This window comes from Orussus abietinus, unplaced genomic scaffold (assembly GCF_000612105.2).
Source record: "Orussus abietinus isolate OABI.00-Male unplaced genomic scaffold, Oabi_2.0 scaffold50, whole genome shotgun sequence".
In the NCBI taxonomy this organism is placed as follows: domain Eukaryota; kingdom Metazoa; phylum Arthropoda; class Insecta; order Hymenoptera; family Orussidae; genus Orussus; species Orussus abietinus.
In genome coordinates this window covers 364285-390321 of record NW_019394232.1, presented here as the reverse complement: position 1 = coordinate 390321, position 26037 = coordinate 364285, and the positions used below count along the sequence as shown (strand labels likewise).

Genomic DNA, 26037 nt, shown 5'->3' with positions numbered 1-26037 from the left:
GCGAGCCACTCTCGGCGAATAATTGATCTTTGCCGGGGAGCGCTCGAGTCGGCCGCCGCTGGCGGCGGAGCGCCTGCGCGAGGCTCGGCGCGGCGAGCGCGACGGTGGCGCCATCTAGCCGAGCCCCGGCGAACCCGGTAGGGCAGGATCAGATAATACAGAGCTCTAAACATGGTAAATTACATCGGTAGAATCCCGGTAACTTATCGGCAACTTCTCCAAAGCCTCCCTTCGGTCGTTCCAAACTTACAGATGCATTTTCTACATGTTACAGACTAATTATTATTCTATATACTTTAAGGATAGTCATTCTCTACATCCCGCGGAGCAATATAATTCCTGTTAACGCGTAAAATCGAAGATCTTGAAGAACGTTCGTCGCGGGAGACTTCATCCCAGGAACAACGATTATGTTCGATATCGATGGGATCTCTTTATCTATTTTCAACGGCGCGATGCCGTTTCCATTGTTGCAGAGATCCGTTGCGCAGGCGCGGTAATAAGTTATGTGATCTGCAGTCTCGACGATGGTATTGAAATATTTCGGCTCGTCTTCGCAGGCTCGATAAAATGCCTTCAATACGCCTTTAGGGTCTCGAAATTCTTCACGGAATATCGTGCAATATTTTTTTTCGCAACTGCTTGCAAATCCTTCGCTGTTCGAACAGGGACTAGTCGGTGATAAATTCTTGCAAATGTAGCACCTTAATCCTGCATGAAGAAAAAATAGTTTCATATACATTACGTAAATAAAGTAACCAAAGGTTTGCTGTCAAACCGATGTCAATAGTCAATGTCACGCGATAAGTCAATACCATCTCTTGTCCCAAGAGACACGAACATTCAACACAGACAACTCTTGTCAAATCAATCTACTTTTAGCATTTTATGAGGTCAATTATCATTAGTAGCGGAACCGTTATGACTTCCAGTTTCATTTGCGAATCCGACGACACGCATGAACATTTCTGCACGTCGGTGTATTTTTAAACGATACATTCGTTGCGATAACTACCGATAACCCTGCGGATAAAGATAAGTCACATAATGAAAAAAAAGCAACGAAGGTCGGCTACTTCCGCTTCCCTTTTAACGATGGGATGAATTCTCGGAAGCGTAGGAAAGGAAATAAAAAAAAAATGGCGACGCTTATCGAAATCAAATGCGGACTTCTGACGGTACTTAGATGGAATTAGGGATTAAAAGTTACCCTCTGGAGTTAATAATTCACTTCTGTAGATCAATTTCTACCTGCCATGGGGTTTATTTGATCAAAAAGGTACTAACCATTCGCGTAATATGGGAAAATAAGGCAGAATAGGAGAAGCTCCAAAACCAAGATGGCCGACATCACGTCGCTCTATGGGGTTGAAACGGAAAACTAGTCGCACCGTGAAACGTACACCGATGACGTCTCCACGACTGATTTATCAATAACGACACCTTCCCTATCTGGTTGATAACTGATCAAAGAATTGATACCCCCCAGTCGCTATTATCAGCTCGATTCGTCGACCAATCGCTGAAGTGCAACAATCTTCCTCCTGGAAGAATTTTCAGAATTTCCGTATACAACTCCCTAATATATCGACTCGTAACATGAAAAAGGACGATAGGAGGGATTTAAAAGAAAAACCAAACATCCGCGTTACTTTCGAAACGCCTTTTTGGATCCTAAACTTAGCTTCGTTCCTCTTCTTGTCCCTACCGAGACGCCTCGAGTATTGGGCGGGAGATTTGAATCCCTTAGGAGGTCGCGGTCATTGCCGCCGCCTCGGCTAGTAATTTCGAACAATGCATCGAACTAGTGAAAAAGAAGGCCCGATTCAATGGGGAATTTCGGAATCTCCGGATTCGCGCGACACCATGGGAGCGTAAACCGTTCAATTGCGGCGCTTTTTTTCCTTTTTTCCTCTTCCAATTAGTCGTTTAGTCGAGTCGGTGCCATTGTTAGTCCACCGCGTCCTCGGTGGGGAAAAGGCCTCGGTCATTGTTGCCGCCTCGGCCGGCAGTTTCAGATAATGCACCCCAATTAATAAAATGGGGAAAAGATAAAGAGGAATATGTAATATCTGATTTTTTTTTTTTCCCCCAGTCGGCTTGCAGGTGAGAATATAAGGAGAGGACTTGCGCCCGGAGGTTCATGAGTCCTGGTTCTCTCGTCGAGGAAACATTTACCGGAATCGACATGTTCCTCCAGAAATTATTGCTAATTGCCCTCGCCGCGATCGATTTATCATTATCGCAAACCGCGACTATCGTGTTCTCCGGAGACGGCACTTCGGGTACGTAAATTTTCTACACCATTTTTTTATGCACTTATGTGCATAAAAAGAGGTATAGAAAAAAAAAAATTGAAAAATCCTCTGATTGGGGTTTATCATTTCAGGCCAAAGTGAAAACTCCACCTTGCAAGAATGCACCTGTGTTCCGCGAGGCACTTGCCCCACTGGAAATAACGTTGGAATCGACATTCGTATCGTCAACCAGGTAAATCTTATATACATTTTATGTATCCAGAAAGTGGATACGGTATGCTATTTAAAAAAAAAAAAAAAATAAGAAAAAGGTACCGAGGTGGATTCGAACCCTCGACCACCGAGTCACTGATACGGGGATTTCGTTTCGTGGACTCGAGGATCGAGATCTGGAAAATTGGATTTCTTTTCCAGGGAGGACAATGCTCCGCGGGTTTGGTCTTTTGTTGCATGCAACAATCGGGCAGCGTGACGGATGGGACGTGCGGAATTCGTAAAATCGAGCTGACCCCACAACCGACGGGTCAAGCGAGCTTCGGAGCGTATCCTTGGCAAGCGGCATTGCTGACGACCAGCAACAGCTACATCGGCTCCGGGGTGTTAATAGACTCGAACCACGTCTTAACAGCAGCCCACAAAGTAGCTGCATATGCGTACGTCCATACAATAAATAATTTCTACACCCGTCCAGAGACGAGGTCCTAAAAATACCGCACGCGGAGAAAGACTCGCGTTTTCTCAGCCATATGGCTATAACAACAACCAAATACATAGTTGAAACTTTCCCTACGTTACAAATCAAATGTTGTACCTGGGTCGCCCCGATATTGCAATTTGGTACATTTAACGACGTGGTGCAACATTTTCATTGAAAAATGCCGAGGGCTATTCGCAAGATCCTCTTTCATATTTCTTTCTTATCGCAGAGGCGGCAGCTTTAAGATCCGTCTAGGCGAATGGGATGGACAAGTCGTGTCCGAAATGTATCCTTATCAGGAATACACGCCGATTCGAGTCTTCGTCCACCCCAACTTCAATAGGCAGAATTTGCAGAACGACGTCGCTGTTATCAGACTGAACGCTGCAGTCCCCATCTCTACGAGTCCGCATATCAATACGGCTTGTCTTCCGACCACTCAGGTCGCCGCTCAAACACGGTACTTATAATATTCATGTCATTTCGAGGTGTATTTTGATTTTTAAGAGACACGCGATATTCTTTAGATGCTGGGTAACCGGATGGGGCAAAAACGCCTTCGGGCCTTCCGGAAGCTACCAGAGCATCCTCAGGGAAGTCGACGTCCCCATTCTTAGCCAGAGTGACTGCGAAGTTCGCCTTAGAAGCACCAGGCTTGGACAGTTCTTCAGCCTGGACACAAACAGCTTCATATGTGCCGGAGGCGAACCCGGAAAAGACGCATGCACGGTAATTAATAAAAAAAAAAAAAAATTGCAACACACTTTTTAGCCCACCCCTGAATCGTTATGCAAATTCTTAGTTCACATGCGATAGAGCTCAGTAAAGCCAAGTCGACCATATTCCCTCCTAATTAATTACATGCTTAATTCATCGCCTAGTAATCGCAAAAAACCCAAAAAACAAGACCTATCTCTCGAGCCGCAATTATTTACATTACAATTTGTCAAACCTCAATGAAGCCAAGTCGGGCATTTTTTTATCCTACCCTCGCATGTACTCGAATCGTCCTGTCGGTTTACATTTTTTATAAAAGACTTTACATAAGTTATAAAAAATTTTAACTACGTTCAGAGCTTTCCCCAGGTTCCGGACCTCCACGTTTGCGTGATAAAATCCCCAAGAATGATAGAAAATCATTGAAGATCATTAAATTTTTATCATCTCCGATTTGCAGAAAAGTACCATAAACAATCGACCTCTCGGAGGGCATTTCCATTCCCTCCTTAATAATTTAAATTTAATTACTTTCAGGGCGACGGAGGAGCACCATTGGTGTGCAGACATGACAATGGATCATGGCATGTCCATGGAATGGTGGCATGGGGAATTGGCTGTGCAAATCCAGGAGTGCCAGGGGTTTACGTAAACGTTATCAACTTCGTATCCTGGATCAATCAACAAAGAAATCTTTGAGACATCCAGGACCGAACGGATCCGATTTCCAGGACGACAGGATAGGCTTACGAATCCGATAATTTCCTATTTCGCCCCGACCTAATTACTTCGCCATCGTGATATACTTCATTGAGGGTTACATTTCATTAAATATCGCCCACCGTATTGCTATCTATGAAGTCGCTATCGCACCGTATAAAAGGGCTGATAAACAAACCGCGCGGTCCTCGGTGGATAAAACTTATATTTCTCTATACCTCGATAACATCGGTTTATAAATATTTCATCTTACTTTTTATGTACATACGTCTTTACCGCGTGAAATAAAAGAAGTCTCAGAGAAACGCCCAATCGTCCGCAGAATCTGAGCCCGCAAGTCGATTAATAATCGCGTCCTGATATAAACATTCCTACCAGACAATAATCTCCGAATGGCATATTTTTCTCCCCCCAAATCGCAGGAAGAAAAAAAATGTAAAAAACGCCAAAAAGATTTTCTTCATTCAAGAAAATCCATTTCCATTGATTTTTGTCGATGCGTTTCGGAAAAACGTTTCGTCGAAGCGCCTGATTAATTTCCCGCGGTAATTTAATTCTCAATGACTTCCGGCGTTATGGAAACGGAATATAAGAAGAGACCGGAAATTATTTCTATCACTCCTCCGAGCGGAACTGATTACGTTTCAATTACATGATTGATTTTTCCTTTTCCCCCCTCGATCGACTTCTTAATCGATTAATCACGCTCGCTCTTCCGGAACATCTTCGGGAATTCTTTTCTATTTCGAGGAAGTCCCATCCAAGGCGCCTCTCGGATGATTATTAACGTTTGGTACGAATGCGCTTTACAAAATATTCCCTAAAAACGCGATTTACGTCAAGAGGCTGAACATGATCGTTCATTAAAGGCAAAATTCCTCCCCGGGTCGGCGCAAAAAATGTATCGCGCATGCCGACAGGGCGTGCGTTTTAATACCCTCAGTACGTGACGAGATTTACACTTAACAATTAATATATAATATAATATAATATATATATATATATACGTAGCAATACTGCCGATAAACGACGAAACATGAATTCCCCTCGGAGCGTCGTGCGGACATGGACAGCCTTAATTACAATTGCAATTTAATCGCCACACGAGGTCACTTAAAACGATACGAAAGGGTCATATATAAAACGTCATATATCGTGACGTTTTGGTATATAGAATGACCCTTTGATATCACCTTAAGACGACGCACTTCCGATAAGCGACATTAAAAAGACGCGTAGAATGTACAACTATAGTCTAGTTAAACGCCACGAACGCATGTCTCATTACTCGTTAAAAAGGCCAGCCATGCTCCCAGTCTTCTAGCCGATCCTAGAAAAATAATTCGCCTACGGAACCGCCCCACGTAATCACCGACGTACACAAATAGCCTCGTAATCAATCATAAGAATTGCGGGGGAGTAGTTGCGCGAGAACAATTGACTTCGACGTTAACGGGGATCCGTTAAGATGACTGCACCCGTTACGATAAATCGTGGCGATTAATATGTGCAAACCGATCCGTAGATGTATCTACAGCACAATTGCTACGATCAATTTAACAATCGTTGCGATAAACCCGTGTAAACCGATCTCTACGGATTAAATGAATGCGTCGATACATGCCATGGGACTCGATTAATCTGCACAGATTATCGCCAGGATTTATCGTTAAGCGGGTAGCCACCTTTAAGAGGTAATCGCGAATGGCTGGATCTTTAAACTTAGCGCTCTCGTTTGCACCTCCACGTTTAATCAACTATTCCTTATTAACGGCGGAAACGCAACCATCGATTAGATGCACCGCCCTACTATATAACTGCCGTTAACAGCGACACAACTGGTAATTAAATTAGACGTGTAATTAATGCTGCCTGTCTTTGGCGTCGTGCGACGGCGGCCAACCGGAGGCCCTGGAAGGGATACCTAAAAACGCGCGTCTTAGCGTTTCCGCTTTTTCGCAATCATGACAATGCTCGCGATACTTGGGATTATCGTAACATTTCCGTGGATTTCCGGTGTCCTTAAGTAAAATGTCGACTGCGACTTTGGGAGCGCCTCCGCGATAACGGAGGCGTTCGTTAGCCCATTTGCATCATTGGCACACTGGGAGACATCAATGCCCTCCCATCCTGCACAGGCGATGTCGTATCTGCAGGGAAGGCCTTCATGTCCGCCACTGTGCATATACGCTCAATTTAACTTGTCACTATCATTCAGCCTGAAATTTGGTGATAAGGACCCCCTTTTTTTATATTTCCTTATGATGCCAATGGGTTAAACGAAAGGCGTCCTTATTGCGCCCGACGAGCGATTCGAAATCTTCGAAGGTCCCGAGGAACTTAACGTACGATGTGTCCCTAAGAAAAACCTCCCTATAAAGCGACGAATCGCATTATCTCCCTCCTGGAGGAAAAGGCGACGCCGAAAGGGTCTGGAGAACGCTCGACGTAGGGAACTGAAAGAGCGGCCATCTTGGGAGGATCGGTTTTAACGCGATTCGACGAACTAGGCGTAATAAATTTAACAAACGGCGAGTTTCGTGGCATCGCAACCGCGTCCCCGCTAGGAATCCTTCATTCTTCTCCGCAGAAATTGTATTTTCTATACAGGAATTCGAGGTCGACGATTCGGCGCCCCGTCCGCCATTTTCTTTCCCGGAGTTGCGCGCTTCATCATCGTGACCGCGCATCCAAAACATGCACGCGCTTCAACCTCAAGTCGTCTAGAAGTCCATTAAATTATTGTTACAATTATCATTAGCGTCGTTACATCTATTATTATCGTAAACGTTATTATGCGTGTATTCGTTGGCTGCAGTGAACCGGTCGGTCCGACTTTCCGCCATCGGAACGCGCCGTTCTGTGGGCGAATGAAGCGCGATTAGGTTAGGTTAGGTTAGGTTAGATTAGGTTTTAAGTCACCCCTGTGTACGAAAAGTATCGAGTCGAAAATATGCGACGTAGACGAGGTTGAGAAATGGAAGCTTAACCGCTATGAATTCCCTCGTTTCAAGTCAAGTAGGACTTCCCATCCGTGGAAGATTAAAGTCTTATAGTACCAAATCCCACTACTAGATGTCGCAGAAGGGGGAGAACTCTCATCTTCTTGGTCTCCTCTCGAAGGCCTCGCATCTCATCTCGCTTCAACTGCGTTAACGCACTTCCTAATCGTGATCGTTGATAACCCAGGAACAGCGATGCAGTTAATGTTTCCGCCTGAGTATACCGTGAACTTCAAGACCCAGCCATCGCGAGCCAGGTTCCCCGTGGAACCATATCGCGGTCTAATTGATCGATAAGCCCGAGTTATCGCGATAGCGATGATTAAGGCATTCACAGACACTTCGAGTAACAATAGTAGTAAGCATAGCGCTAAGGATGTTCCCTAACTCACCTGACTTACAGCATTAAACGACGTCTTTTGACCGCGTCCGATCTGCCCTCGTACATCTCACATTAACATTAAAAAGCCGCAAAAATGGAAAATTTTCCCTACACTCTGCCATGCTTACTTTAATCGTTACCGAGTAACCTGCGACGGGCACATGGCGCCGCAAGCAACGACCACGGGAGTAGTTAACGAAACACAGGATTGTCAGTCGAGGCGCCACCTCCACCCAGACACCTCGGGGACCTTAAAGTCCGCTCCCACGCGACCCGAGTTCGAGAAAACGTCTACCGGGGGACCTGGAGCCCCGTCACCGAGAGTTACGCCGTGGCACTCCCTACCTCGGCCTCTCTATTGGTTTATTGCGCCTCGTGTACACAGAGGAGTAGGAGCAGCCGATGGGGCCTGCTCTAGGAGTCACACGGCCGGGGAGTTGATGTGCTGCAGCTGGACGGAGTGGTGGGAGCTCGGGGGCGACAAGAGATGTCCGCGCTCCATCTCGTTCACCTCCTGCTGCTCCGGGTCGGCCAGGGATCCCGTCGACCTAGCCAGGCTGTTGCGCTGCCGGCACATGTACGGCGTCTCCCGGGGCGACGGCGTCTCACGGCCCTGCGAGGCCGAATCGGGTGGTTTAGAATAAGAAAAGGAAGAATCAAGAGGATACGAAAGTCCCTAGGAACTTCATCGACGTCGATATATACCCTTTCTCATTGGGTCTCAACTACCGGGGTGAATTTACCTAAGACCGTATTCGACTCCGATTTGATGATTTCCAGACAACGTCCGAGGCATTTGGATTTAGGACACTTGGGATGGGAGGGTTCTGTCCTCTTCAGGTAATACTGTGGGCACCCGGCGATTCGCAAAGGAACTGATGAGAAACGCGTGACAGGAGATTGGATGGGTAATTACTGACTAAGGGTCTAGATCACCTGTTTGGAGGGACCGCAACACGTGGCTTGATTGCAAGGCTTGTCCGTCTTCGGACAGTCGAGGACGCAGTCTTCCGTAGGAGTTTCCTTGACCTCGTTATTCGACTGATACTGGAAAAGCGAAACGAGAAGTTAGCCGATCATGGATTGCCCTTAAGGTGTTAGTCATTTTATAGGGGGAAAAAAAATGAAATCTCGCGAGAAAAACTCAAATCACACGACCAGGAACTAAACAAAAGGACGTCTCACGTGTATAAATTCCGGCTGTATCGTGGTGGAATGAATTCCCTCGTTGTGGAAGAACTCCTTGACCTGCTCGGCGATCTTCATGTATTCCGACAGATTGCGACACCGTATATGCGCCGAGGCGATGATGCGATCGCCGGCCAATTGCCAGACGTGGAACTCGTGCACCGCCAGGACGCCGTCGACGTTCTCCAGAAGACGCTGCTGGATCGCGTCGACCTAAGTGACGAAGATATAACAAATAATTGCCATTTGGAATGAGAATAACGCGAGAGAACTCGAATTTCAACGGAGCTCAACCTGGATGTGGGTCGGCACGGTTTGCAGAAGAATCATGGCGGACTCGTGCAGAAGCGGCCAAACGGATCTCAGGATGAGGAGGACCAGAAGAAGCGACAGCGCAGGGTCGATATAAAATCTGGAAAGATAGGATATCCCGTTAGCCCGCTTATCTATCGAGAGGCTTATCAGCCGTTTCGTCGGTGCAATCGAAACGATTTGTAATCAAAGTCAACTCGAGAGGCAGATGTCTATCTGCACAAGTAGACCGGTGACAGTAGTCCAGAGGTGAAGTCGGTATTTCTTGACACGTAGACTCTGAATTCCCATCAGAGGACGAACAGGATATAAACCAATGATTTAAACTCCTAGAGCCAAAGCGCGTCAGCGACCTGGCTGTACAGATTGAAATCCGTATCTCGAGTCGAAGATATCAACTAATGGAGCCTATCTCCAGGTTCACCTGTACTCCCAGTCTGTGAGCCAGACTATAAGTGCCGAGACTATCACGATAACGGAGCCGAGGGCGTCCGATAACACGTGTAGAAATACACCCCGCATGTTCATCTGACTCGCTCCGTGGGAATGGCCATGGGCGGCCATTCTCTTGACCGGTGGAGGAGGCGGTCGGAAAGTCTCGTCGTTCTCGTTGTCGTCGGTCCCCACCAGGGTGCTCAATCGGTTATGGCTCCGAGAGATCCCGTGGGAGTGTCTGTGCGCCTTCCCGTGCTCTGGAAAGACAAAGAGACCCCTCAATTAAAGTATTAAGGCGCTGAGAAATTTACTCGACGTTGATAAAAAGATATTCATCTACACCCTTTTCGATGGTAACGCCATCTTGACTACTCAAGTGGTATCATAAGCTGGTGGGCACCAACATTTGGTTCATGGTCATTGTTTTACCCCTAGGGTTTTCTTTCTAGGAGTGGAACCCCCTCGCTCGGCTCTTCCCGATAAACGATAAACTTGTCCACGTATTGTAAACGCTAAATGAGGTCGTTATCCTTGGGAGAGCTAACCTAAGGTCGACGTAGAGGGAATCGGGGAGGAGGTCGGTGTCACGGGGTGCGGGTGTCTCAGGTCCTGAACACCAGGTGTCACCGCTCTTCTTGGACGACCACCTGGGTAATCCCCGCAAGGTTAAGGAATAATTAAGGATAACAATAAGTGGACGATTCGGGCCATCTTCCCTTTCATAACACCTGAAGGCCTTCACGGATACCTCGCGTTATCAGTAACCGAAAGCATTTTGGTAAGAACAAATAAATTGTTTGTAATTCGACCGGCCATAACTCACCATGGAATAGGCACAGGCCCACCACGTTGACTAAGAGTCCCAGGGCGCCAACAGCCACCAGGAGTTTCGCCTCGTGGATCTCCTCGACCTCGATGAACCTCTTGCAGGCCTCCACGGTGATGCTCAGGCACAAGGCAACCAGGAAGACCGCGTTCACCAGGGCGCCCAGCACCTCCGCCCTCGCCCAGCCGAAGGTGTTCTTCGACCACTTCTTCGGCGACATCTGCAAAGTATTCCCCATTAATACAATTACATTATATATACATAATAAATATTATTAAAGTCTTACAAACATTTCCACGTCTTATAAATACGGAATTACCATTTCATATCACGTTAAGTATCTAAGGCGCGACTTAACGACCAAATTTTTAAGGAAATGTTTCGCCAAGGCCTAAGTGGCAAATTTCATTTGCCGTGAAGTAAGAGAAGGTTTCCAGGGTGTGCGAAGAAGTGCGGCGGTCATAAAAGTTGCGCGTAAAAAAACAAAGAAAAAAAAAAAACTGGCCATTTAACGACGCGTTTCCGCGGGGTTTCCTATTAGCCGCGGAATCCGCCTTTTTGTGCCGACGTGTGGTTTCCTTCTCTTTCTTTTCTTCTTCTCTTTTTTCTTATTTAATCGTTAACGGTACCGGGCAACCGTTAACGCGCAGATCGAGTGTTAGATTTATGTCAAGGTTTCGGGATCACAAAAGCGGCGGAAGAAGCGAGAAAAAGCGCCGCGAACGTTCTCGAGAGATATCGAGCGGGATTTATCTTATTTCGTCTCGAATGGATGACCATAGGTTAATTGCGCACCGCGTCCTTCGCTCTATCGTTATCCTTCGGCGAAGGGAAGCATGTAATGAGCTGCTCGGTAGCTAGGGTTAATTGTTGCGATAATAACGGAAGGACCGGTTGCGTAAATGGCGATTAGTGCACCGTTAGTTAACATATTGGATTCCTTCAAAATCGTATTCGCGTTTGAATCTTCCGCGCCCTCGGCAGCGCCGCGCGGCGGCGCGCATAGGAAACAAAATGGCGGCCGGCCCTCGCGCCGTTTACGAGCTAGACTCAAAGGGAAGCCGCTCCTAAATAACCGCAGACGCCGCCTCGTAAAATCGATAGACCGCTCGCAAATAAAGCGAACCGGAAGCGACTAGTACTAAAAGCTTCACGGCGGTTAACTCCATTTTCCATTTTATCCAGGGCGCCGCCCACCTTGACGGAGAGGAACGCGATCACCAGCGCCGCCACGTCCGAGAGCATGTGAAAGCTGTCGGCGATCAGCGCCATCGAGTTAGTGACGTATCCGACGATGATCTCCACCAGGAAGAAGAATGCCGTGAGCCATAGCATCGACAGGAGGCGGCACTTCTTTCCCGTGTACCGGCCCATCTTCGTCCCTCAAACGTGATCTGGAAATAGGATCACCGTTATTTTTACATTTTCCTCATTGCTCCACTCGCTGGGGAATTTCCCGATCGTACGTCAAGCTCTGTCCACAATTAAAGAGCATCGTAAATGACTACGTCTTTCCATCGTCCTCCTCAATTAACAGAATTTAAAACTAGGAACGCCACGTCCCCGCGACCTAGCTTACCGACCACGGCGGCGCGCAAATCGAAACCGCTCGATCGGTAACACGATCCGTCGTTTTCCAGATAGTAAGCCGATCTCCCAGCCCGAGGGAGAAAAGGAATAAATAGGAATAAAAGAATGCTCTACCCGCGCTTTCGAAAGGGACGACGGAAATCCGAGCGATCGATCTCCGTTTAATCGAACGCGAACTGAATTCGACGAAAATTGCAGCCTAGCGGAGGATAATTCCGCGTTTCTCGATGTGAATAACACAAGCCATAGTTATTCCCACCCAGAGAATGGCGAATTCGATCGAGTCGGCTTTTTACGAGATTACTTTTGTCCCAGATCCTTCCTCGAGGTTAATATCGGCAAATTAGCATTGTCGCGGCCTTAAATGTATTAAGATATCCCTCCTTTTGGAATACTTAGTGCCAATAGATCGATTCTTCGCCTTTCTAAGCGGGAAAAGTAATTAGGTCTGTTTACTCGGCCATCTATCGCGATATCTAGCGCGGTGCTCTCAAGGATGCTCTCCGGGACAACTTTGCCCGATTAAATTCTAACGCCGGCGATATAAATCGATTAAGCTGCCATTACTTTATCGAGCCATCGCACATTTATCGAATTAAATAAGTATTAACGGCACAGCAGTTAAGTTCATACGTTGAAAAGGAGCGTAGCAAAAAGTTAGCTCATTTCCTATTACATTCCTCTTGGGTGTTAATTACTATTTATACAGACAATAATCATTTTCTTTGGCGTTTAAATAAAATAATTAGATTCTAATAGGCAAGACCATGACCACCCTGGGAACCGGTGCGAGTGGATATTAATCTGTCACGGAGGAAGAAAAAAAGAAAGAGAGAGAGAGAGAGCACGAACCTCCGTCATATGACTCACACTTATATGCAACTTATGCACACTCGCACTCGGCTTCAAACGAGTGCTTAGAACTATTTATCGCTATTATGTGTTCCTATCTGACGTTCGTGATAACCCAATTTCTGACACGCTTATTCGCACGTTGTTTTCCCATGCCGGACGACTTCTCTAAGCTCTATTGTCCAACTTACAAGAAATGTCTAAGTCTAGCTCTTTAATATCGTTTACGTCGTTAAAACGATGCATAGTAGCGTCATTACTACTAGATTAATTTAATTACCACCTAGGTCGGTCATCAGCCAATGCCACAATTAAGATAAGCTTCGACTTTGCTCCGAGAAAGTATTCTAACCATAAAAAAAAACGACTTGTTGTCTTAGAACGATATAAACATTGCTCTACGTGTCCAGTGCTTACATTACAATTTTTCATGCGTAAGAACTACTGAGAATCTAATTTCCTTCCAGAAAAGTATGAATCGGGATGTTTTTTAAACTGTCATTAATAAATTTGAGGCTGGACGAGACCTATGCTTAGATAACTTTCAAACTGGCTTTTCGATCCTGCGGGTACCTCTACGTGATAAAACCCTACAAGGCGAACCGAACCACGGGGACAAAAAGGTTCCTACCTTGGACACCTAAAAAAGCAATGTGTATTAACGTATACGTTGTGTAAATAAATAAATAAATCTACATGTATCGGTGAAGGAGGAGATAAATTCCCTTTCTAGAGATCCCACCTTTCGGAGTGACGACCGCCGTCGAAAAGTATTAGGCTAAAGTGGGCGCTATCATTTCCTAAATTAAGGTTAGAAATACGAGGAAGCCGTAATTTGGACTCACCCTTTACGTAGAAATCGGGGGAATTTCTTTCCGGCCTCGTCAGCGAGACCCGAGCGATCGTGGCATAAAACGTGACGCACGAGGGTCAGATTTTTAGGTTCATAGGTTCATAGGTTCATTTCAAGCACAGTTGCGCTCGGCGACGATGCCCGATTAAAAGGAAACGAAAGGAAACTAAAATCAATTCGGCGACATATCGGAGCCCGCACGGGAGATTTTCGTAAACGAACGGTCACTTCATTGTCGGACGATCAGGCGAGATTACATGTAAAAACGCATCACCGCCGACTCCGCAGCCAACCGATTTTCAAAAACACTACGAGAGGAGACTGCTCAACTACGTCGCCTACGGGTCGCGTTATCGAACTCATCGAGTTCGACTCGTCCACGGGAGTGTATAAAAGGTGTGCACGCTCACCCCCTCCATGGCCGATTACCCACACGTTCGTCGAGAAAGGAAGAGTATGGACGCAATAAAAACGTTTCCGAGAACACTTCGATTTCGAAAAAGAGCGCGCTCTAGGGGGTCCATTACGTAAAGCAAATTGAGCGTAAATGTGAAAAATGAGTAGCTGACGGTATTACGGAAAGTTTTGGCGGTGAAAATGCGAGAACGTTCACGTGACTGTGAACCACGTATTTTACCGTAGAAAATCAGTGCATTAGTCAATGTAGTCTCTGATTAACAAAACCACTGCGAGGAAACTCCCATAGCGTGTTATCAAACTCATCGAATTCGACCCATTTATGGAGGATATTAATCAGGCATAAATTGAATAAAAAAAAAACAGGTCAAAAGACTACACCAAGTATACATACAATATGCAATGAATTATGTATATACAAAAGTGATTTAAATAAAATCTAGACCGCTTAACTCCTCTCGTCGTTACTTTGTGAACTGCCTTCACAAGGTCACGTTAAATTGCCGTTGCATTGAGGATGCGACTGGTTGTTACCTCTGAATAGATAACTCCGTGCGCTTATGTGTGCCTTGTCAGGTTTCCCTCAAATTTGAATTCAAGTGTCATCGGCGACATAGTCGACTTCTGTTAACAGTGCCACGATGGAAGCTGCCGATACCTCTGGCAATCGATCAAGGCAATATGATGAATGGAAAAAACGGGTAAAGGAATCCTGTCGTTTAATTATTAACCTCGAGACGCAGTTCGCCTCTGACATATCAGAATATTTCCCTGCAATCCAGTTGTCGTTTTGTATGCGTTGAATTCTCGTTTCGACCATCTCTTTCCTCCTTTCTTGAGATTCAGAGAGGATGAATAGCTTCCGCTAACGGAGTAGACCTTTCAGGCTCTTCTCGGTCCACTTCCGAATGATTTCTTGAGGCTCGAGGACGATAACCCCCAACACCAGCAAGAGGCTGCCGATCAGCAGGCTGCGTTAGCTCTTCAGCAAATCCAAATGCAGCAATGGAAGGAGAGACACGGAACCGGCAAGCTCAGTATCACCATTGCTCAAGTAAACGTCCATCTGAAGGTTCTCTCGATCACGGCATAATTCCGATGGGGTAAAGGTGTCCTTTAATTATAGGCAAAGTTGGTCAAGAATTACGGTATGACCAGGATGGATCCTTACGTGAGGCTACGAGTTGGACACGCGGTCTATGAAACGCATACGGACACGAACGGAGGAAAAAATCCACACTGGAACAAAGTCGTGAAATGGTATCACCTCGGAATCACTGCTGATTGTAATTTTTGGTTCCTCGTTTTATCTACCCACCATTATGTAGCAATTTTTAATACACATTGCGATCGCTACTCATCCATGTCAAGAAAAAAATGTAATCACAGATTAGTTATGCTTATATTTGATTGCATTTTCTTCTAACATGGATAGAATGTAGGTGGAGTGTGTTATAAAAAGTTATATAACGGTAGATGGATAATACGTATGAACCCAATTTTGACATTTAATTTCCTTCAATCTATACCTCGGATTGCAGTCCTCTACCTCCGGGTGTTACGCAGATATACATCGAGATCTATGACGAGTGTTCCTTTACGCTGGATGAGTTAATAGCTTGGGGTCACATAGAGATTCCACCTCAGGTTATTCAACGAGGAGAAACTCATGAAGATTGGTACGTGTTGAGTGGTAAACAAGGAGATAATCAAGAAGGCATGATAAACTTGGTACTCAGTTATTCGGTAGGTAGCCTTAAATCAGTTATTCGGTAGGTAGCCTTAAATCTTTGTTCAAACGGTTTCTGAAGAACATATAATTGTTCAGGCGGACACTCGTCCATATATACCTCCTTCACCTATCATGATGGTTCCTTCGGCGACAATGTTTGGAAGAGTACCGTACGCACCTGTCAACGTTTACGCAGCTCCGCCTGGAGCTGCCGTACCAACTGTAAATCCAAGTTCTCTGCCACATGCCGAAGCTGAATTGAAACTGGTAATTATTGATAACAATAGATAACATCACTTTAAGTAGCTGTATATTTATATTAGCAATCGTACCAGTGATTTCGAATTCACTATGAATTAATTCTTTCAGATTGCAGAAATGTTCCCAAATCTTGACAAAGAAGTTATTAAGTCAGTGTACGATGCCAACGGTGGAAAGAAAGACGCGACCATAAACTCATTGTTGCAGGTATGCGAATGAACGCTTGTCATCGGAACATCTGCATATTCATTGTATAGATCTTTATCTACATACATATACAAATTCCAAATGCCATATTTGTATTTTCTGCTAAAATGTATCCTAATCAGAAATGTAATATATTTGTAAATTATTATGACTTTATACCATATACCGTGCTGCTGCTTCCAATATTCATGAAAACTGTAACGACAAATATGCTTAATTAAAAAATATAACATTTTATTTTAGATAACTGACACTTCTTATTTACATGAATTCCCCCCAAGTGTCTCATACGATTCCTTTCTCTTCTACGACTAGGAATTATAATAAAAATCTATGAAAATAAAAAATTACGTCCCTGTGTAATGTATTATAGCTCAGCTATTTTTTTAAATTTTATATCCTGACTCAATGCATTGGGATGAAATTATGACCACATATAGAAATACGTGTCCTGCCAATATGGCAAGTGGTTCGCAACAGGTTCCGCTATGAGCCTGGCAAATGGCACTGTTTGCGACAACGACTTCAACATTGAATAAATCTTGTCACGACTGCACTTGTCATAAAATGGAGAACGCATAATGTATAATAACAAACTAAGGCGTCGTCGGAATATTTCCGTTTTTTCCTCCTGCGTGAAAGTCCGCGTCTCTTGATTGAATAGTTTCAGACTGGAAAGATGTAGTATTTAACAATGTTAATAAGTTTTTAATCGCGCACTTTTAGTGTATGTATGTCGCAATTCATACTGATCGAAGCCAGTTTTTGCAATCATTTTTCAGTGCCTACGAATAGTTATAGGAAATTCTCACCTCATGAGGTCTAACGTAAGAGACAAGAGCCATGGTTTCCATTGTTTTTCTCCACTAAGCGATAAACACCCAAGATGTAACAATGGCTTGATGATGTAAAGGGTCTGAAAAGTATTTTAATTTGAGGGATCATTCTACTTTGACAGTCGAAACATTAAGCTATTCTTTTTTTTTCATTATGCAGTGCTAATTCCGTAATCAACGTTTTTGAGGATCATAATCAGAAAGAATGGTATTTACAAACCTCTGCTAATATTAAAGAATTTTTCGATGCTGGATAAGATGTCATTTGATTGTAACCATGCGAACATTGTGGCAACGGTTCCCATTTACGAACTTCTGGTGCTTCAGAAGATCTAACGGATCGGACTACCATTCCGGATCTTTTCAGAGAAAAGCCATTTTGTGTCCGATCCGCACAATTCTCACTGACTTTCTCTCGATTAAGTGGCGGAAATGGTGGATTCAGCGTAATCCTCTCTTTACATCGATAAACCAAAATAAGCCTCATAGCAGCTCTAGTCGATTAACAAATCAAGAATACTTAACATTCTTGCAACGAACATTCACAAGTGTTTCCATAAAATGCTGATTTACAAATTATATGATAACAGTGTAAACTTACTTAAATGTCTGAACAAATGAAATGACGAGCCACCTGCCTGATTCACCCAATGCTTTCCTGGCCCACACTTCAAGGAGAGTTTCTACATATTCCACAACGGTTAACCATATCTTTATTTTGGACTGAACTTCGGAAATCTTGCTTCCATATTTATTTATGCTTATGAGGCGATCATTGAAAAATATTAATAGATTCGGCATCGTGTACGTAAGTTCCGATATAAATGAGGAATTGCCAAAACGACCTACAAAATGCCAAGATGCACATTCGGTACACTTAAAATAAATAATTTAACACCATGTATCGAAGACCCGCTTCAATTTGCAGCAGATATTAAAGTAAGTATCTAGGAGCTATACGAGACTGAATTTAATACAGACAATTGGTTAAGAAAAATATTTGTAACATAACGAACCTATGGTGAAATACGACATCCACTTCACCGTGCTCTCTATGTCACGTATCAACTGCGGATTCTCCATAATCCACTTTTTGTACGATTCAAACATTTTAGACATCTTGCAACTAATAGCCTCGGCCACCATGCTCGTTCTATAAAATTATGCAATTATTCAATATATATTCATTTATTATTAATAAAATATACGTTTCTAAATCGAGATAATCGCGAGTAATGCAAGATTACCCAAAAGTTGTATCTCTTGTCACAAATCGTGCACTAAACTCAAATCTAAATTCTGCAAAAATTTATTGTAGGAACAGTGTCGTTGCTTCAATAATAATGTCCTTTGAACAGTGTTTACTAAAACGTAAGCAGCTCATTTCCCATTCCTGAGTTATGCGTACTCTTGCCTCGTTTAAAATAAGGTCAGGAACACGTATTAGTAACTTAGCGTTGCGTCAACTTATGTCAACTTATAATATACCCGCTTCTAATTAACAAATGCGACTAAAGTTGGGGATTACACCGCTATTTGCTTAGATGACAAGTGACGACACGTTGAAGCTTAGCACCTATCGGCGAAATCACGAAGCTCGCTTGTCCAAAATGGCGGCAGGTAGAAAGTTTTTACGAACTCGCAGGAGGAGAACGAGTATGTACATTTACACTGGCAATTAATGAAGTTAGACGGAAATAAAGAACGAGAATGACGTCGATTAAAAAATATGACGCCACGTAGGTTTAAATTTCAAACGCAGCACGTAATATGTCCCTCGCGTTCCTGGCCATTCTTTTAACTGCTCAGAGCATCTTATCATGGTGGATTTTCCGCGACCGGGCCGCGACCCGTCTCGCTGATTGGCCGTCCTTTGTTGGGCCGCCGAGCACGTCTATAAACGAATCCAGCGGTCTTAAATACTTGGACCGTTTGAGAGAGATCGTCAAGGGAAGGAAGAAAGGTCCCTTAGCCTCTTATTTTCCTTATTTTTTAGTACTCGTGTGAAGAAGAAGAAGAAATGAAGGACGGAGGGTGAAGGACAAGGTGATGAATACTCGGTAAGAAAAATGTATTTCTTCGGATTGTTTATAATAATATTAGTGGAACTTTTTGTATTTCTTTTTGGGATGGTTTCGGTCGTGCCCAATCGATGCACTTATTGGAAATACTTGAGGACCTTCTTGGCATATCTTCGCACCTACATATGCATTATTGAAAACTCACAAATCATCCTGCCCTTGCATGCCAGTTGAATATTTATTGATACAAGGCCATAACAAATCGCCAATAAATGGACCAATGTAGATGCCAGAGTCATAGAAAGTAACGAGCCGAGCGGTTGGTATCTACAAGTTGGACCTGTATTTTCCATTACGTATGTCTGTCATAAAGTTCCACGCAGGTCGTGCTTCAATTGTTAAATTACCCAAACGAGAGGTCAGACCTGTGATTTCCGTGTCAACTACATTTTCACTCCGAGACTTTGTATTACCATCGTTTAAGCATACCACTGCATAAGACACTTTTTTGCCTTTATCCCGTTCAGATAGGAATATCTTGATTACCAGAGTGTCCTTAATTGTACAATTGTCCTGACCTTTTCGTCTCTTATATTAAACCCTTCAATAATTGTATATTGATCGAAACATAAGGGCTCGCCTCAGTTTTGGTCCTAATTTGAACTAAGTTAAAATTGTATTGAGAATCCAAATTTAAAAAGTGTCAGGACAATTCCTAGGTGCTTACGAGTCATGTATCAAAGCTTTAGACAGTTCTATTCTTAAAAAGTGTCTTATTCGGTTCGACTGACTCGATGGGGGTTTCGCTTCGCCTTAAGGGTTCAACATCAAAACCCGCAATAACTCTCCGGACGACCCAATAAATTAAATTCCCACTCCAGGCAGCTCGATCCTTTCCCGGGGCCGACACCTGTTCACCTGCTCGCTGTGCAATTGTGCGCAATTCCGGTCGGAAAGATGTGGAAAAACTTGCGCGTGAGGGAAAGAAAAAAGAACATTAAAGCTCGTCAAGACGCCATCTCGAAGCCGCGGCGGGAAGAAAGTCCCGGGAGAAAGGGAAGCGGAGAACGGGTCGGCGTCCAAAATCGATGAGGTTAACCAGGTCCGCGGGCCGGAGCGCGCCTCGGCGGCTCCAACGGAAAGGCGGGCCTCCCGATTGGCCGTTGCCTGGCAACCACGGCCTCTGATTGGCTCGCGGAGCCCCGCCCCCCCGCGCGACCCCCACCCACCGGCGCTACCCTCATCGGTACGCCGCGGCGCGCAAATCACTCGCGGACGTGCCTCCCGCCTAGGATGACCGTGTCGCGCGCCGTTCGCTCGGCTTCCAGGCGGCCCTCGGCTTTCTGAGTGTCGGTACCCCGCGCCAGGGGGCGGCTTACCCGTCGACGAGCCACGACTCGCCGTCGACCCGGGCGCGCGCATTCACCGAGCCGGACGCCCGCGGAAAGGATCGACCGAGGAGAAGTCGCGACTTGGGGGGCAACCTTCCCCACTACAGGGGTGAGATTTTACTGCGATATATTGCCGCGGTAATATAACCGGGAATATAACCGGCGATTAAATTCTCAGGGATTAAGGCGACGTGAAATTTCATTATTCTATATAAATCGCAATATTTAAAGAACTTTCCGCCAAAGTAGAGGCACCGAATCGATGGGAACTTCGGCATGCGATTATGGAGGTCTTATGGAAGAACACGGTACTCGTGTAATGTAATTTTTTATGAACAATTTTTTTTTTATCTAGCCCTGGCTATGACCAAGAATACGTATTGGTTTTTTGATAAATGAAATTTCACGGGCATCGCGTTCTTCCTTGGAGCCTTCCTAATCATATACCGATGATTCCAATTAAGGAGAAAATTCGATTTCGATGGTTATTATTAAGTTGTAAAAGTTGTAAAGGATTTTATTGAACTTTCAGTTAATTGGAAAAACACGTTTGACGGTTTTTTTGAATTTCCCGGCGGTCCAGGGGAAAGCGGGTCGCTGATTGGCTGGCGAGGGACCGGGCTCGGACAGGTCGGGCAGAGCGAACGGGCGCCAGGGGAAAGCGGCCGCTCTGATTGGCCCGTGCATGGACCATGGGTCACGTGATACGTAGAGGCTTGACCGCCAGTCTGGCCGTCGCGGCGTTCTTCTCCTTATCCCGGTCGGCCATGGCGGTCGACTTGAATCGACTCTACGAGAGCTTCTACGCGAAGAAAGCCGGTAGGTGTTAAATATGTCTCGAAACATTCCTTAACGAGAAACTCCCAACGTCGAGTGCTGAGATATCTACGTACCTTAACCTCGCAATAGACCTTCCACTCTCTGAGCTTTTATTATTAATAATAAATTAGAGCGTCGTTTAGACGCCAACGTCTCCTCCTTGTCGGATGCACTAGGAGGAAAAGAAATACGTAGGTGTCTCTCTCGAGAAATGTTACCTCCTGATCCAATTATTCAATCGGTTTCTTTTTTACTCGGCTCAATTGAACGGGGCAACCCCTCTCTTTATTCGTTCCATGTACACGAAGGCGGCGTCTGCCATCCGTACGAGCCTTTCAAGTGTCCTGGAGACGGGATCTGCATCTCGATCCAGTATCTGTGCGACGGGGCGCCGGATTGCCAGGATGGCTACGACGAGGACTCCCGACTCTGCACGGCAGGTGAGGATGGGAAATACTCTCGCCGACGATTGCCATCCTTACCTTGACTCCGGTTTCCTCGTCAGCGGGCCTCTAGAGTTCCGGCGAAGTATTATTAATGCGCTAACTTTAAAGCCTTCCCCGAGGGCGAGCGGAAGTTAACCGAGAGGAGGCGAAAGTTCCTCGGAGGAAAATCCTTACAGGAGGATGATTTACGATTGTACGTTTAATTACTTCCCCGAGCCGTATACCTCGGGATGGTGGATCCTGGGAACAATGGACTCGGAGGAACTTTATGCCCTTCCTTCTTATCTCTCCCGTGTTCCAATTTAACCTGCGTACTTGGCGCGGGACTCTGCCGAGCTCCCGGCAGAGGTGGCGTCGATTCGCTATCGATTTCTCACGGGAGAGGTAGGACCTTTATTGCGCGAATTACTTCGCCATGAATAATAGATATGAGAGAGTGGCACCGCGCGTAGAGTAGTACGACATATCTATCCCTTTTCCGGAGATTGTCTCGTGAAAGATTCAACCCCGAAGGCCGTCCCGGGGATCGGCGGGTCTTGCAATAGTAATCGCAAGTCCCGGTCTCGTTACCCATGCCAATTTCTTCGAGCTTGCTCCAATTTCCCCGAGTTTCCTCCACTTTGTCCCTCTGGATGTGAGAGTGGCATCCGAAAGCTCAATTGTTCATAAAACTTTTCTACATCGATGACCTTGTCGGCATTTTCCTCTTGACGAGCATTTTCTTGGTGTAATTCCAGCCAAGAGGCCGCCCGTCGAGGAGACCGCCAGCTTCCTCCAATCTCTGCTCTCCAGCCATGGACCCAATTACCTGGAGAAGCTCTTCGGGGGCAAGGCGAGGGACGCCCTCACCCCTCTGGGGGGCGTCGAAAAGGTGGCCATCGCTCTCTCAGGTAAGAGGAGTCGCCCCAGAGGGTAGTATCAGATTTCCCGAATATACTGGAATAATGGTACAGGATGTAACTAGAGCGAGTGAGGACGAGGAGGAGAAGTGAGTACTTCGCAGGTGCGAAAATCATTAAATTGTCCACGTTTTATGAATATCAGCTGATATCGTGCACGTGTTATGAAAAAACGACTGAAATCGCCCACGTGTTATGAAAAGCAGCTGAAATCGAGCACGCGTTATGAAAATTGATCTCGGATATATCAGGGGAGGCATTTCGTATTTCCTTATCAGGATTTTCCCATTTCGGTATTTCGTATTTCCTGATCAAGATTTTCCCGTTTAGGCATTCCGTATTTCCGAATTAAGATTTTTACATTTCGGTATTTCATATTTCCGGATGAGGATTTTCCCATTTCGGCATTTCATATTTCCGGATGAGGATTTTTTCCATCTCGGCATTTCATATTTCCGGATCCGGCAGTCGGACTCGGGCAAATCCAGAGAGGTTATTCACGCCATGATGCCCTAGGGTCCGCTAAGCGGGGAAACTTGTTAATTAATTTGGGGAGCTAACGAGGATAACGCGGATAATTCACGGGGGTGGGATAATTGATGAGGGAGTCGAAACCTCTCGAGGGCGAAAAGGGGGAGCTCTCGGTTCCGCGAACTCTCCGGCCTAATTGCGGGCGAACACTTCGCCGGATTTCCCTAGGACACGCGCGGATTCCCTAGGGTCCTGGGGGAACCCAGAAGGGAGGGGCTCGACCCCGGGGAAACGCCCTGGCCGGAAACAATGGACGCGGCGAGACCGGGAAATCTAATAAGAGAAGGACCAAATCGAAAGGTACACTTTAAATCCATATTTTCTATACGCCTCGAGGAAATACGTAATTCTAGGGTAAAAAACACCGCCGACGCGTTTCCACTAGGAGAACCGTGTCAAGGCCTCCGAGTCCGACCTCTGATCCGCCGACTTTTCTCCTGGCTTGATTAATATCCTCGTTAATTACCCGAACGTCTCGACGCCCCTTTGAGGTCTTTCCCTGAAATTAAGCGGAATATTTAACCCGCTGGGGGCTCTCTCGCCATTTTAATTAACGAACCCCTCTCTCTCTCTCGATTCTTAGGGAGCATGATCTTTTTTCTTTCTCTCTTTTTTGAGAAAAGTCACGGCTACGTCGTTTCCTTTCCGGCGGGGAAACGTTTATCCAATTAATTTAGCTGCCTCCTGGATGAACTCCTTCGCAGATTTTTCATTTAAAATGCACTTGGGACATTTTGAAGGACCTGGGAGCCAGGGTTAAGGTGGCGTGGAAATAAAGGAGACCTCTCTGCGACTTTCACATCCCTTTGATAATTGTATATCGGTCGAAATATGAGAACTCGACGCCTTTTTCGTTCTGGTCTGGGTTGAGTTAAAGAATTTTGTTGAGAAATCCAAATTTTCAATGTGTCGGGACATTTCTTAGATGGTCAGGAGTCATGTGCCAAAGTTTCGGACAGTTTGGTCTAATGCCCTTTAAAAAAAATGGTGTATTCGAATCGATTGATTTGGTAGGAGGTTTCACTTCACCTTAAGGAGATGGTAAGGGGGGAATGGTGAAATCGAAGTTCAAGGATCTTTGTCTCGGTCCCAGAGTCTCAGACGATCGAGGACTTCGGCGCGGCCCTCCACCTGATGCGCTCCGACCTGGAGCACCTCCGGTCGGTCTTCATGGCCGTGGAAAACGGGGACCTGGGGATGCTCAAGTCCCTCGGGATCAAGGACTCGGAGCTGGGTGACGTCAAGTTCTTCCTGGAGAAGCTCGTCAAGACGGGATTCCTCGACTGAGGTGGACCTACGGAGAGGACAATCGACTCCGGTCCCGGTTATTCCGATCGACCTTCTTCAGGATCTTGACCTACCGTCATATCAGCGTATATTACCTCCTCTCTTCGGTGTAAGATACTTGACATTCGGTAAAAAGCTCTACGGTGTAACTCTTAACCTCTGACACTTATCACACGTGGTATAAGGGTTAAGGCGGGCCTCGCGCTGGCGATTTATCGGCGACAATAGATTAATTATTATTATTAATATACACGGAGGTCTCGTTATCAATGCCCTTCACCTAACTGGGCGTACCTAATCGTTTCAAGACTTATGGAAGATTAATGCACCTGGGTCACCGGGAGTCCCTGCTGCGCTCGTGATTAAATTATTAAACCGCTTTATTATAAAAAAATATATATAGCTATAGAGGACTGCGGATGAAATGATAATGGTAAATGTCGCCGGCGTGGAAACCGCCTTAACGTTTCTTACTCTTCTGTCGGTCTTGCCAACACGCTACCCGGTAACCCGGCACTTGCTCGAGTTGGAAGTAATTTCGCTGTTGTGTGCACTTACCACTGATCTCTACATACTTCTGGTACCGTACCAAGATTTATTATTATTTTTTAAAATTTTATTTTACCCCGATAGTTTTATCAATCCACGGGTTTAGTACGCGTACTCACTCTGGGTACGTTTGAGGTACTTCCATGGTTCAACATGTCTCGGTATCGAGTACAATTAGATACATGCTCAAGCCTTTAAAAAATCCTTAAAGAAGTCCTTTGTATCTGTAAAGTAGAACCGCGATAAAATTTCAGATTGTTGTACGGTAATTTTAGTATTTAGAGATCGGAGGCATTTACGGGGAAGAGCGACCTCTCGGGGCGAAATCGCACCTAGCGGCGAATTTTCGAACTAAACGGAAACGACGCGGATAGGAGGGAATAAAAAATAGAGGGAGAGTATAAGAAAGAGGTTTAACGCGTATGACAATTATGTATTTCCATGTCAATTGAGATGCCCAAGTCGGTCGTAACTGCAATTAAATGTGATTGAACGAGCCGGCCGTCCACGGTTCTCGAAACTCGATACATATCAGATTATTCTCGCCTTATGGCAAAGGCTATCTTTTAGCTTTAATGCTGAAGAAAGGAAGGAAAAGGAAAAAACCCCCCCCAAAAAAAAAAGTATAACGACACGCGAAGTATGTATACACCTTTTCTCTCTCGCACGAAAGTAATTTAACGTTTATGTACCGTAACACAGAAAAGTCGTTTGGTAAATGTGTATATCCTTTTTTGCTGCATTGTCGTGTGTCTCTGGCTTGCGGGCCGAGTAAGCTAAATAAAATGTCTCTGCTGGTCGTTTTTTAG

The 26037-nt window shown here is 45.3% G+C and overlaps 6 protein-coding genes across 7 annotated transcripts; 3 read left to right on the top strand and 3 right to left on the bottom strand.

Moving 5' to 3' along the window:
• Positions 1 to 230: 230 nt before the first annotated feature.
• Positions 231 to 1525, bottom strand: LOC105702634. The gene is made up of 2 exons (XM_012430342.1): positions 1288 to 1525; positions 231 to 711 (listed from the first exon to the last, which is right to left on the bottom strand). The coding sequence occupies exons 1-2, from the start codon at positions 1349 to 1351 to the stop codon at positions 314 to 316; spliced, it is 462 nt and encodes a 153-aa protein (XP_012285765.1). The 5' UTR covers positions 1352 to 1525; the 3' UTR covers positions 231 to 313.
• A 632-nt stretch (positions 1526 to 2157) lies between these two features.
• Positions 2158 to 4697, top strand: LOC105703076 (trypsin). Its single transcript, XM_012431172.1, has 6 exons — positions 2158 to 2285; positions 2390 to 2490; positions 2673 to 2911; positions 3185 to 3415; positions 3483 to 3684; positions 4210 to 4697. The coding sequence occupies exons 1-6, from the start codon at positions 2189 to 2191 to the stop codon at positions 4369 to 4371; spliced, it is 1032 nt and encodes a 343-aa protein (XP_012286595.1). The 5' UTR covers positions 2158 to 2188; the 3' UTR covers positions 4372 to 4697.
• On the bottom strand, positions 4580 to 14361 carry LOC105703067 (zinc transporter 1). Its single transcript, XM_012431160.1, has 8 exons — positions 13825 to 14361; positions 11735 to 11931; positions 10535 to 10757; positions 9701 to 9968; positions 9259 to 9376; positions 8962 to 9177; positions 8713 to 8823; positions 4580 to 8389 (listed from the first exon to the last, which is right to left on the bottom strand). The coding sequence occupies exons 2-8, from the start codon at positions 11909 to 11911 to the stop codon at positions 8198 to 8200; spliced, it is 1305 nt and encodes a 434-aa protein (XP_012286583.1). The 5' UTR covers positions 11912 to 11931; positions 13825 to 14361; the 3' UTR covers positions 4580 to 8197.
• Positions 14362 to 14497: 136 nt separating this feature from the next.
• Positions 14498 to 16696, top strand: LOC105703091 (toll-interacting protein). Its single transcript, XM_012431199.1, has 6 exons — positions 14498 to 14950; positions 15136 to 15303; positions 15376 to 15509; positions 15791 to 15995; positions 16078 to 16248; positions 16351 to 16696. Exons 1-6 carry the CDS (start codon positions 14891 to 14893, stop codon positions 16459 to 16461), a joined length of 849 nt encoding a protein of 282 aa, XP_012286622.1. The 5' UTR covers positions 14498 to 14890; the 3' UTR covers positions 16462 to 16696.
• On the bottom strand, positions 16491 to 18826 carry LOC105703084 (peroxisomal membrane protein PEX16). The gene is made up of 6 exons (XM_012431185.2): positions 18533 to 18826; positions 18302 to 18438; positions 17887 to 18130; positions 17506 to 17779; positions 17262 to 17365; positions 16491 to 17120 (listed from the first exon to the last, which is right to left on the bottom strand). Exons 2-6 carry the CDS (start codon positions 18429 to 18431, stop codon positions 16874 to 16876), a joined length of 999 nt encoding a protein of 332 aa, XP_012286608.1. The 5' UTR covers positions 18432 to 18438; positions 18533 to 18826; the 3' UTR covers positions 16491 to 16873.
• A 321-nt stretch (positions 18827 to 19147) lies between these two features.
• LOC105703098 (IDLSRF-like peptide) lies at positions 19148 to 26036 on the top strand. Of its 2 annotated transcripts, none has more exons than XM_012431212.1 (5): positions 19148 to 19345; positions 21281 to 21516; positions 21825 to 21956; positions 22700 to 22852; positions 24486 to 26036. In XM_012431212.1, the coding sequence occupies exons 2-5, from the start codon at positions 21390 to 21392 to the stop codon at positions 24677 to 24679; spliced, it is 606 nt and encodes a 201-aa protein (XP_012286635.1). In that variant the 5' UTR covers positions 19148 to 19345; positions 21281 to 21389; the 3' UTR covers positions 24680 to 26036. The 2 variants fall into 2 exon arrangements, with proteins under 2 accessions (XP_012286635.1, XP_012286643.1); XM_012431220.1 differs by lacking the exon at positions 19148 to 19345 and adding an exon at positions 20590 to 20806.
• The last annotated feature ends 1 nt before the right edge of the window (position 26037 follows it).